The sequence below is a fragment of the Gymnoscopelus microlampas genome (assembly GCF_963454915.1).
Source record: "Gymnoscopelus microlampas genome assembly, chromosome: 10".
Classification (NCBI taxonomy): Eukaryota; Metazoa; Chordata; class Actinopteri; order Myctophiformes; family Myctophidae; genus Gymnoscopelus; species Gymnoscopelus microlampas.
In genome coordinates, this window is record NC_139947.1 from 21,896,548 (window position 1) to 21,909,808 (window position 13,261).

A 13,261-nucleotide genomic window follows, 5' to 3' on the forward strand; every position below is an offset into this window, starting at 1 on the left:
AATTGTATAATTGGCACTTTTTGCGTCAGACCTTCAGAAGTGGGCGAAACAAGCACTCAAACCATTTATTCACTTCCGGTTTCTGAAAATTTCCCAAAATGCTCCGAAACTTTGCCTACCCCCCCTAAATGGGGGACTGCAAACAATAGTATAATGGGCACTTTCTGCGTCAGACCTTCAGAAGTGGGTGAAACAAGCACTCAAACCCATTTAAGTAATTGTTTATATATTTTAAAAAATTATTACATTTTTTTCAAATGTTGTTTTAGATTCTCATTTTTACCTTCAATTTTTCTGTTTTTTAATTTTCCTTTTTTGACTTTCGGTTTATTTTTCCATAATTTTTGAAACATTATTTTGCTGTTTTTTTCTTTACTTTTTTGGCCGCCCGAAGGGATCAAAATGCTACTCCTCCCACACGGTTCACACGGCCCCCTCAATGTATACATCAAAACGTGCGGGACGACCGGCCCACCTACCGCATTATTTTTTTCACCGTTTCGCATTACCACGGCGACAAAACCCCCAGCCAACGTAGGCACACTTAAATTTTCGTAGGAAATTTCTTTCTAGTTTCTCAGTTGGTATACACAGAGACACACACACAACAGTATCACATTAGCGTGAGTTGTCATGGTATGCACAAACGAAGGAAAACGGTATGGAGTTGTCTGTAAACTTTTAATCACGGAACAGTCGCAGCCGCTGAGCGCGACTTGACGTGACGCCATCGCCCCAAGAGCGATGTTGGTTTGGTTGTCATGGTTATCGCGTTGTCAAGGACGCATTCCGAAGCAACATGTCCGCTGTTGTCAAAAATCAACCAAGAAACGCTCGGGATTATTATGTTGGAGATGTAAAAGATCTGAAACGAAACGGTAACCAATTGCCTGCACTTATAACTGCACTGTCAACCAACAGCAGAGTTATAGTTCAGTCTCTCTCCAAGTCAATCTGTTATTCTCCATTGACGCTGCAGTGATGCTGTAATCATCCACATTATTGTCCGCAGGTTTTGGTGTGTATGTTTACCCAAACAGCTATTTTCGATATGAGGGAGAATGGACTATGGGAGAAAAACATGGTGAGTTAGCCTGTTAATTTAGCCTACTTTAAAGAAGTTACCCAGAGTTGCCAGCGTCCAGTGGTGGAAAGTAACTGATTACATTTACTACATTTTGAGGTACTTTTACTTTAGTTGAGTAATTCCAATTTCCAATACTTTTATTTCTTCTACTCCACTTCATCTCAGAGGCAAAAAATATTGTACTTTTACTCCACTACAAGTATTTGAAATGACTATACTTTGTAGATTTGAATTATTTGTAGATTTGAAGTATTATTACAAAACATACATTATCCACTTTGGCTATTTGAAAATAGCCGATCTACAACTACAAGCTCACAACACGTAGCGACGCGTTGTGAGCTTGTAGATCTGCTACTTTCAAAAGATTCAAGTACATTTTATACATATACCTTGTGAAACGGGACATTCTGCATAATGAGTACTTTTACTTTTGGTATTTTAAGTATATTTTGATGCTCATTAACTAACATTGCCATTTTCATCTTTATCTTTTAAAATTCATTCAATTCATCCCAGGTATAAACATTAGGCTATTACCTGTTTTTCTGTGTGTACTGCAGGTGCATATTGAATACTGTCTATATAGAAAGAGAACGTGACGTCACACCATTGAAAGTAATAGCTGAAAACCCCACAAGATGGCGCCACCTGATCCGATCATGTCAAGGACCCAATAGTCCATACTCACACGGTGGCCATTTTGGAATTTAACATTGCGTTGCTGTGGCAACTGGGGTGGCAACTGGGGTGGCATTTCATTGACTTAATGGCAATATGGCCGCCGTGTGAATATGGTCTATTGGACCCTCAACTGAAAATACTTTATACAGCATAAGAGAAGATTTATGTTAAAAATGTTTAAAATGTTCCCAACGTTTTTACAAAATCTTCATGATTTTTCAAAATGTTTCGAAAAAAGCAAATTTCGCAACGCATTATCTTGTAGATGCCCTATTTTTTAATAGCTGAAGTATTAAAACGGGGTTAAAGAGGTTCAAACTTTAACCCTGATGCTATATTACTTAATTTAGCTGGGGACCCCCTTGAACCTCCTCAAGGACCCCTGGGAGTCGCCGGACCCCACTTTGAAAACCACTGGTCTAGAGTAGCCTACCAAACAAGCTGCAATGATCACATTTTACAAATACAGCCTTCTCCATTGTTCAAACTCCATGCACTCTGAAACATGGAACAGTGAAGCTCCACCACTCTGAACTTCCGAACAAGCACCCTGAGTGTGCTCCAGTCCTCTCGTGTTTCCTAAGGCACCCTATGTAATTGTAATGTAATTTAATCACAACCACCAACATTTGTTATAAAAGTTATTATATTTAATTCAACAATCTGATTAATTCAGTCACAGACATTATGTTGACCCTACCTGAATGTGCACAGACCTGTATGGCATGCATACAGTGTGCTTTGTTCAGTTTCAGCAAGTCCTACACTGTACATCAACCAACCTGTGCATTGTAAATAATATGACATCATCTTCAGTCTTGTTCATATTTGTTTTTCTACCCTTTGCAACAAATACTTTGTATTATCAACATGACTGCACACCGCTATAGAAAGCCAAATGCCAAGTAATGCTTACAATCGCATATTCTGGTTTGTTTTGTCTTTCTTCCAGGCAATGGCAAATTGCTGATGAAGGATGGGAGCTACTATGAGGGCGAATTTATCCGTGGGGAGATTGAGGGAAATGGGTTGAGATACTGGGCTAAGACAGGTAAGAAAAACTATTTAATTAATTACCCCTTGGGTTTTTAATTATGGTAATGCAATACAGTAGCTTCAACATTTGTTGAGTATTTCTCATATCGTGGTTCAGCACCCAAAAGTGGATCTGGGTCTCTGCCCCAGAGGCTGTGCCGCTGAAGAACTACGCTATTAGAGGAGCATTATGTTATTTAGCAATTTTGTCTTGACTCCGATTAACACTGACTAATCCTCACTGTTTTAGACTTCACTTGCAAGTGCAGTACCATGGTGGTGCTAAAATAGATTTGGGTTGTGCCCCTCTTTAGGGGATCGTTACACTGGGCAGTTCAGTGGAGGTGAGCTGAACGGTTATGGTGTGATGCAGAGAGCCAATGGTGAAAGATATGAGGGCCAGTTCTCTTTTGGCCAAAGAGATGGTGGGTATCCATCCTTTTACAACATCTTTTGATGAGACACAAGCCGTGGGTTGGCAGCCCCAGCTGCCACACGGGAACTGAATGCATTCTTTTCACAGCAGCTAAGTTTGACAGGTAAACACAGCTGAAGGTAATAATGTTAATTGCGAGTGTGTTTCATTACATTTTTCTGTGTGCCAGCATGAAGTTAACTGCACAGGAGCTGTTCATGCTGGCACACAGTAACACTTAAAGAAGCACACCCACAATTAATTGTAATACCTTCACTTGTGTTTACAAAATGTCTGCTGGGAAAAGATGCTGGATATCAGATTCAGTTTTATTATTTTTTTTATGTTAAAAATAGGCTTAAAAGGTACAGCATGCACGTAGCCTGGTTCCAGACGAATCTGCCTTTGCAAAATTGCATGCACTTTAGCCCTCGGCAGATTAGGTCTGGCCCCCCTCCATAGAGATTTAAATTATCTCCCTCCGCAGTTGTGCGGAACCAACCAGGGCCCAGTATCCAAATGTGGGCGGGCTTATCACCTTATTTGGAGCAATGACGTACAAGGAAGCACTGTTCTGATTGGTTCGTTCAAGGAAGCCCTGCTCCGATTGGTTTAGGTCTAACCAATAGAGTCCGTTTGGATCTTTTTGTAACCGCCCCTTGGAAGAAAATCTACCGTTGATAGGGACCAGACTAATATCCACGCAGTATGTCGTGTGATATTGTCTGGCTACGCGAGGCTAGCATGCACGTACTGAAACCATTTAAAAACAGCATACTATCTGAATGTAAACCACAGCAACATAGGTGGGAGCAGTGATAATCTTGCTCTAAATATAACATGGAGTAATATATTATTTGCTAATAATATTTCAGAAATTCCTGATTTTAACCACTTAAGGGGTGCGCATGTTACCATTTTTGGTGATCACCCTCTCACCACGGTGGATGGAAAACTACAACATGACGTCACTGAGCCGCGGTGATAAGCGAGTCACCGCTCACCTCAACACATCTCTCTGCTTTTGCTGACCGACATCACCGGACTATGAGCACCTAGTATCAAAATCACCTTTTAGGTGAAAACGTTTCCACCTAAAATGATCACCTAAAATGGTAGCATGCAGCCACCTTTAGTCCTATAGCCAGCCCTATACAAGCTCAAAAAGGCACACACGTATACGCACCATAGGTGTTGCATACAGGCAACGACTGATTGACAAATATCAGCCACAGCATTGAATTAAGATACGCAATGCATTTTGTTCATGTTTTCTGATTGGTGAGCATGTTTACATGAAAAGAACATGATAATCGTCTATGCAACCACACAAAACAACTATTATTATTTTAATTCTGAGGAACATATTAGGGTCTTAGAGATATTTGTTGGGACTCTGGACACGCAGCTTGAAACGGGGACAATCCCGGCCAAACCGTGATGTCTGGTCACCCAATGTATGATGATATGGCCTGAATGTCAAGGCAAACCTAACGACAGCTCACTATGGTTTTGGTTCCCAACAGGCCATGGTTTCCTCGTGGACAAGGACGGACACACGTACGAGGGGTCGTTTTATCAAAACAAGAGGCACGGTGAAGGTCAGATGCACGACAGGTACAAAGTGACCATTAGTTCCTTTTGAATATCTTAAATGTAACTTCCCTGTCATACGTGGTGAGACCTGAGACCTCTGCCTCTTTTTTTTCTCTCTGGTCCAGGAATGGGGATCATTATGAAGGAGGTTGGATCCAGGACCAAAAGCAAGGCCACGGAGTCATGCGCTTTGGAGATGGATCGATTTACGAGGTCAGTCCATACTGGTCTGATGTGTTGATGTATGATTGAAAGGCTGCATGCCTCTGTAGTGTTGATGTGAATGTAGGGCTTTGAGGATACACCCAGATAGCTGTCTTCATTGTGTCGCACAGAAGTGGTCAGCTGACAACAACAGCGTTTGTCTGTAGCCTGAGTTATTAAAGTTGACTAAGACTGAAACGCTAAAAATACTTTTGATAAATGACATTTGGGAAAGGTTTCAGCAAAATCGCAGCCCCATTGATCTCTATTTTTGGATTTTTGTTTAAAGTTAAATATTTAAAAAAGTATAAAACATAAGTGGAGAAAAAAATGTGGAGGTAATTTTGTGGCCTACTGGCAAGCAAGCTTACAAAGTTTGCCGCTTATTGGTCCAGCGGTTTGTGAGATTAGCTCCAGACAGACAGACAGACGGCTAGCCTCTTGAAGAGCCACGCCATAAACATATTAAAATCTCTACTAACTCTGGCATGTGTCCCCCCAAATTCTGCTCAAATTTGGAGATGACAATTATATTGATGACATAGAGTACTGCAGGAACATTCCCCACACTCCTTACACTACGGTGTGGCACGGAAGGGGCCGGCTGTCCCAAATATGGAGTTCCACAAGGCTCCAGACTGGCCTCCGAGTGCTGACCGCACAGGGAAATCCACGCCGCTATTAGACCCCGTCTGGTTTTTACTTGACCACATTCTGACAAAGATGGATTGCATCCATGGACGTAAATGTGAAAAAAGACCGGTGGTATCATTTAAGAAAAGACATCTAACACCTGATATAAATCCAAGACACTTTGGAAATACTGTATGGTCCTGCATCAGCACAAAGTAGCCCGTGAACTAATGGAAAAGAAGATTCTATATGTGCTGCTCACGCCAGATGCATTCATACATGGATATAAAGAGGTTTCAAATGGGTTTCAGATGACATATTGAACGAGATAAAGGCCTTCTGTAATACTGTATCTCACCGGAATCCACCTCAACCAATAAAGAAAAGTATACAGCAACTGTGGAATCATCAAAAAGCAAAATAATCAATGCGTTAGACATGAATCATGGTAGAGGCAATCTTTTTACACCCTCATTCTTACATTAGGGTGAAACGGGCCGGAGTCTGATCCAGAATCCATTATTTGGGACCACTTTAGTGGTCTATAAATATTACTGAGTCCAAAGCTTTATTTATACTCTGTGGTACGATGGAGTATAAATTAAGCTTAACCCTCCATTTCTGGCATGACAAAAGTGCCTGTGCAAAGGCCTTTTCTTTGTTTAGATTAGGTTGTCCTGATATAGGTACAGTATAGTCTAAAACTAATTTATGCTTTAAGACACCTGACTGAAATAATTTACCTACAGTAGTTTTTACATTTGATCTTTTCCCTCATTTTGCCTGGAGATATTAGGTTTTTTAATGTGCACTGGAGGCCACTAGGGGGTGCAATTGTATTTCTATTGAGGGCCTTTATTTTTTTACAGACAGTTGTACACTCTGTTACCATGAGATTCATGCAGTACTGATGGTGAACAAATCATTACTCATAGACACATGTACAGCCAATCCACTATGCATTCTTAGTATAATAGTATACTGACTGGCCTGTCATAAGCTTGTTGAATGCAGTCCATGTTCCAGTAGAGTAGACCAAAGCCTGATTGACTGTATACTTAGTTGGTGTGCCAGTGTTCAGCATCAAAAATAGAAGATCTACAAGCGCAGCGCAACACATAGTTGAGCATGTAGATTAGCTATTTTTGGTGCGCTACACCCACGTTCAACTAAGTATAACTCAGGCTCAACTGTTCTATCCACTGGACAACAGCAGTCAGGCTCCTTCTATTTACTGTAGTAGTATTATGCTCTAATGTAGTATTGTGCTCTAATGTATCTCCACAGCAAGTACAAATACATTCATTTGTGCATTTCCTTCACTGACCAGGGTACCCCAGGGTACTTGGTCCCCTCTCTTTTCCCCTCTACACCAAATCTCTTTGCTAAAAATAGACGGTCTACAAGCTTCTAGATCAGCTATTTTTGCAGACGGTTCTCCTATTTTTGCAGAATATTAACCTACTGTACAGTACTAGAAGTTCGGGCCGCTATGCGTGACGCGTCGTTCACTTTGCAGTGCCACCTTACAGGCACCTCACAGTGTGAGAGAGAGTTTTGTGCTCTCCTAAATCCACGGCAGGCTTTGAAAGTACCCACTTCAGAAAGAGGTGACGTGCATCACCTCTCCAATGACCAAAACCCACTTTGTGATTACTCAGACCTGGTATGGCAGACCTGTGGGGAGTGTGCAGTGGTGTACAATGTGAAAAGATAGTTGAAATCGCAGGAGATGAAGTTAGCAGTTTATTTGTGTAAAGGGTCGTCGGCGTGGGTTGTGTTGAGGATGGAAGCCGTCGAACTGGTGCATCCTACCTATTTATAGGTAGGATGTGATGTCATGCTGTCGTGAGATTACGTCACACTGGCGTGTCTCATCGTGATGTCACGACCGTGATGTCATATGACGTCACACTGGCTACATACAAACATACTGACAACCGACATGGCGCAGGATTCAAATTGTATATATATAGATTATAGATTATAACATGCCCAGAATAGGGAGGCTAGGGTTTATGTGGTATAAACATAGTTTATGATTATCATAGTCTACACACAATATTTACAATACAACCCATTTTGATGGACACAATTCCCCTTTCTGTCTGTTTCGTCCATTCTCTATGTTCCTACAATTTCCATGATGCATTCCACGGGCAACCCACTGCCTGGCACGACCGTGTGGTCGTGCCATTACATTAATATGGTTCATATTTTCTGTGGGTAAGATTGCTATTTCAACAAAGCAAACAAGGTCAATGTCACTGTCACCCAGGGTGATACTAAAAAGCATGAAAAGGGTTGTAATTTTCACATTAACTGTTTTTTTGTTTTACCCAAGTAAGAAGCTTTCATCCTGAAAAATGAAGCCCAATGTATAAGTAATTAATATCTGCATTCTATCTAATGGCCAGCACATAGAATGAATCAAGCTCCCTCTTGTCCAAATATTGTCACTTCTGGTTACAAAGATGATGGCAAAATCCAATATGGCGACGGTCAAGTTGCCAAACTCAAGGCTTCAAAACGGGACTCCACAATCAATGCATGATGTCACGGTGACCCTGTCCATATTTTCTTTTACAGTCTCTGGTTTGTCAGTGACACGATGGAACTACAACTTTTCGGCATGTTTCATATGCCGTATTTCATGTGGTATTATATGGCTGCGAGCATAATGTTACTGTAGCCCTACGACAAATACTGCACATAGAGACCATGTCGAAAATCGTGATGTTTCCCTTTAATATCAGAATGTTGAACACAAACTCCACCCAAGCCCTGACCTGAACTTGAACCCCGTAATCAGTTTCAGGACTCATTGATTTTGAACTGGCAGGGGAGCCTAGCGCTGTGGCTAAGGAAGCAGGGGGTAAAAAGGGATAGAGAGAGAGAGAGACAGAGAGAGAGATATCTAGAGAAAGGCCAGTATTGATTCACTGGCAGGCAGCTCCTGACAGCACGCATTCCCTTCAACCCCAGCAGCCACTAGCTGGGTGGAGAGGAAAGTGCCTAATGGGGGAGTTATACTTAGCTGCACTCTGGTGTCGCACACTGAACATATCGGATCTTCAAGCTCACAACACGGCACAACGTGACATGTTGCGAGGTTGTAGATCTGATATTTTCTGCGCGTGACACCACCGCGCAACCAAGTATAAATCAGGGCTAAGCAGATTAAGATGTAAATCCCACAGATTTCCCACTCTCTCTCCCTCTATACCCCCCTCCAAACAAATTAAAAGCCTGCTTATTGATTATTATGAAAGCGGAAATGAGGGTATGAATTAAATCCGGCAGGCCTGAGTCCCAGCATTTTTAGCCCGGGGCTGTGGAGAAGCCGAAAGAGAAGGCGTTTTCCTTCAGCACGTTTACAATGCCGCCGCCACGGTGTGCTGACCTGTGTTCTTTAGACGGTCGGTCGTCTGCTGTCACCACACATCCTGTGTTTTCACTTAGCAGGTATGTGGACAGTAGTGTGACCGCTAGTGCTAATGTAGTGGGATAATAATGACTGGGCTGAGGTGAGGTCATGGTTATCCCAGCCCTCTCCCCTTGTTAAGCAGGTTGACTGACTCTGTGAGGTGATTTGTCAACTCTTTTTATGGCGTGGCTCCTAAAGGCTGTGTTGTTTGTAGCTAATCTCACAAACCACTCGACTGATGAGCACCATAAATATTTTTCACATTGTGAATATTCTTTGTAAATGTTTTTCACACTTTTGTGAATTAATCTCGGATCCCACAACTGTGCAGGACTGTCGTCACTAACATGACGTCAGAGATCCACATGGAAGCCACGCCGTTATTACACCCTGTCTTCCTTCTGTTTTCTCTCCTGAGACAGACAGTCGGACAGCTTCAGATGGCTTATAGAGTATAGGATACATGGGAGGTACAGATGGAAAGGCTCACATTGCAGATTCAAATCCAGCGCAGGGGAGCCTTTAACCACTTCGCATTCCCCAGACACTCATCCACTTTCCGTCATTAATGAAGGCAGGACGGGAGAGGCAGTTCTCTTCCCCATTTAAATGATTCTGTTAATGCGAGGCCAGCATTAGAAGAGTACACAAACTATCTTTTCCCTTTCTGCTAACTTTGCCAGTGTGTGGTTTAAACTTCTTTTCTTTTCCAACAACACTACGCCGGGCCGGTGTGATAACTGAAGGTTATGTTCAGGATGACTCATACTTCTTTTTTTTTGGTACAGTAAAATGTTTCTCCACCTTCCTCTCCTCAAGTCTCTCTCTCTCTCTGTCTCTCCCTCATTCTCTCTGCCTCTCTCGCTCTCTCTCATCAGTGGCCTAGATTTTCCTCTGCACATTATTTTTTCGCCTGTGCCTTAGCCCTAGGCTTGTCGATGCGATCAGAATTAGAAATTCTAATGGACGTGTCACCACTTTGAAGTGCAGGCTTGAAGAGCTTTGAGTCTGCTGCTCCCTGGGATACGCCAGGCAAAGTCTGTGCATTGATCCCTCTGAATTTGTTTGACTTTGACAGTCTCCCTCCCTATCTCTCTCTCTCTCCCTCTCTCTCTCCCCCTCTCTCTTTCTTCTTCACTTTCTTTCTCCCCGGCCCTCTTCCTCATTCATTGTCTTACTTGCTCGCTCTTTCCCGTGTTCTCTCTATCCTTTACCCCTTCATAGTATCCCCCCCTTCACGCACACGTAAATGCACCCATGCACATAGAAACAGCGTGCACACACACGCACATGCTCACACTCACTCACTCACGCGAGCGCACCCTTCCCTTGCATACATTACAAGTGATGTGCAAGCTTCAGCAGTTTTTCTGAAGTGTGGCTTTCCTTTAGTTATTCAGGGAATGTGCGGCTGCCTATTTCTCAATGGACTGCATTTGACTGAAGACTCCTTAATGGCGATAGATAGACCGCTGTCTGCGTGATAGGTGTACATATCATAGAGAACTTGCTCATGAACACCCATGCTCCTGTACGTGTTTAGCATATTAGTGTAGTTACATTTAATATGTAATACTATATCGTCGCTGTCAGGCAGAAACCTTGTATGTCCAATACTTTTTTGTGTGTTTGTTTTCCTGCAAATTAATAATGAACCTTTGTGTCCGAAGTAGTAAATATTTAGTCACAACTCGCAAACTCTTGTTAATACTTTTCATTGGTTAAATATGTAAAAACCCAGAGACCACTTTCAACATGGCGTTCATATTATGGGCATGTCTTTATACTGTAGGTACAAAAATGGAAGCTCTACAAGCTCACAACTCGTTGCATCACGTTGTGAGCTTGTAGGGCATTCATTTATGATAAAAACATACAAATATTATACATGGAGATTTTTCAGGCACAAGGTACATGGCCGGCAGCAGCACTATGTAACATTTATATTTTCATATTATCTGTCTCTTCCTGTAAACCTTACCATGATTTCCTCCCTTAAAAACACTAGACCAGATCCTAAACTACAGTATAATTTTGAATACTCCCAGGCAGAGTAAATGATGTAAAAAGGTTAGGTACTGTAGGTTGTACCGTTGGCAACATGTAAATATTTTACTATGATTTAATGTGGCTGCTGTGAATGCATACAGAATATAACAATCTTTGGTATTTCCACCGTGAGCTTGCAAAGTTCAGCTGGCATGGACTCAAGAAATAACAAGCGAAGGCCTTGGAGCAGGATTGCAGCCAATATAGCTCACCCTTTAGACTCCTGTATTGAAATTCGGATAATTAATAGAGCCTGTCTGTCCAAGCAGTGATGTTTTATTTTTCACAAGTCCCGTGTCAGACGTTGTTATGCTTAATCACATGAAGCCTTTTAGCGTCCCTATCGTAATGTGGGCATGTCGTAACAGGCAAACATTTGGCGAAAATAGGCGAAAAGCAAAAGCTCACAATGCGTCGCATTTACGCTACACTCTACAGTAGATCGTCTATTTTCGCTATTTGACCAAAAACTCTGTTCACCTTTTTTACAATGCAAAGTACAAAATGTGCTATTGGGCAAGTGCAATATCTGGTGGTTGGTTTCTTGTTGTCTAACTTATTTTGTGATGTTATGATTTATATGTATTATGAATGTTTTTATATATGACAACAGACTTGACTTATGATGGACCTAACAGTTTATGGCATAATGCTGCTGTATCTGTATTTCTACGTTGATGCTGCTAATGATTTGAAGTAGGTGCAATGGTTTAACCCATTCAATCCGGGAACACATCTGTCATTTTAGATGTATTTGGCTATTCAGAAATAGCAGATATACAAGCTCATAATGCGGCTCCGAGTGCCGTGCTAGAGCTTTTTTGAAGAATTGTGAAGATTTTTGTAAATCTTTGAATATATATTTTTTAAAGTGAACATTTGTAACTGTCAAATGTCTCAACAAATGTCTTCATTTTTCTGAAAAACTATTATATATACTTTTTCTCGTCAAGGACCACCCAAAAATCAAATCAAATCAAAATATATATGTTGTTCCAGGGACCCCCAGAAGCGAAGATTAGAGTAAAAAATATATGTATTGAAAGATTTGCACAAATGTTCAAGATTTTTCAAAAATAGCAGATCTACAAGCTCGTAGTGTGGCACTCGGTGCCGCGCTATGAGCTTGTAGATCTGCTATTTTTGAATAGCTAAAGTATAAGAATAATGGTTATAGCTAAAAATCTAAAATGACACAGATGTGTTCCCGGATTGAAAGTTGTTAATCAAACAGAATCCCTTCATAATGACCAAATCAGTAAAACTCTGTCACTGTGCTGTTTCTGTGCTCAGGGCCAGTGGCGTAACAATCTGTTTAACGGACAAGGGACGATTGCCCACAGCTCGGGAGTCACGTACGAGGGACTGTGGATGAACGGGAGACCGCTGGGTGAGTGGAGAATGGACAAACAGCACTTAGAGCAAGTGGTTCGCAACCCTTACCTGTGGTCTGGGGCCCACTGGTGGGCTGCGAGGATACTGCAAGTGGGCCCCCAACTAATTGGCATTGTTCACAAGCTTTTCTTGTGCTCGCAGCTTTGCGCACGGCTCTTCTCTCCAAACCTGGCCACGTCTGGTCAATACATTTCAATGAGAATGCTCACCCGGAGTGGAAAAAATATCTTCACGTGCGCGAGTTTCTTTCTTTACTTCCGTGTACACAACATGGCTTCCATGGCTCTCCAAAGATCGTCAATTTAAGGTAAAAAACGCTGGCATGGGGATACAAAACTATGTTTTAATCTCAGGCAGTCAATGTGTTAAGGTCCGATCGCTTGACAGCTCAACCGGTGCGTCCTCCAGGTCGGATGACAGTTGTTGCACAGCTGTCACAGTGAATGGTGATCGTATCCAGTCATACTGTTCTGGTGCTGTTTCCTTTTGGGAAAAAACTTGTGAAAGCGTTCCTGGAGGGCTCGCAGGTGAGCAGTGAATATTGTTAGATCCCACACATTCTTCATTGCATCATTTTAACCTTACATATACATCCTTTGTTTAACCCAGTAACAGTTATGGTTAAAATGCTATTTGTAATCATGTTTAGATTGTATTTCAATCATTCTGTTGAATTTTATTCAGGTGTGTAAAATATTTTTGATGACCCAAAATAATTTCGAGACCCCACCGTCAG

At 41.8% G+C, this 13,261-nt stretch overlaps 1 protein-coding gene across 1 annotated transcript in view; it reads left to right on the top strand.

Moving 5' to 3' along the window:
* Nucleotides 1-13,261, top strand: part of LOC311054143 (MORN repeat-containing protein 1-like) — a gene marked incomplete at both ends in the record, with an annotated part of 63,897 nt that overhangs the window by 4,135 nt on the left and 46,501 nt on the right. The window contains 7 exons of the mRNA XM_084070022.1: nt 782-878; nt 1,013-1,084; nt 2,724-2,822; nt 3,121-3,231; nt 4,748-4,838; nt 4,943-5,030; nt 12,424-12,520. Coding sequence (XP_083926148.1) covers nt 782-878; nt 1,013-1,084; nt 2,724-2,822; nt 3,121-3,231; nt 4,748-4,838; nt 4,943-5,030; nt 12,424-12,520 — 655 coding nt within the window. The remainder of the gene's footprint in view (nt 1-781; nt 879-1,012; nt 1,085-2,723; nt 2,823-3,120; nt 3,232-4,747; nt 4,839-4,942; nt 5,031-12,423; nt 12,521-13,261) is intronic.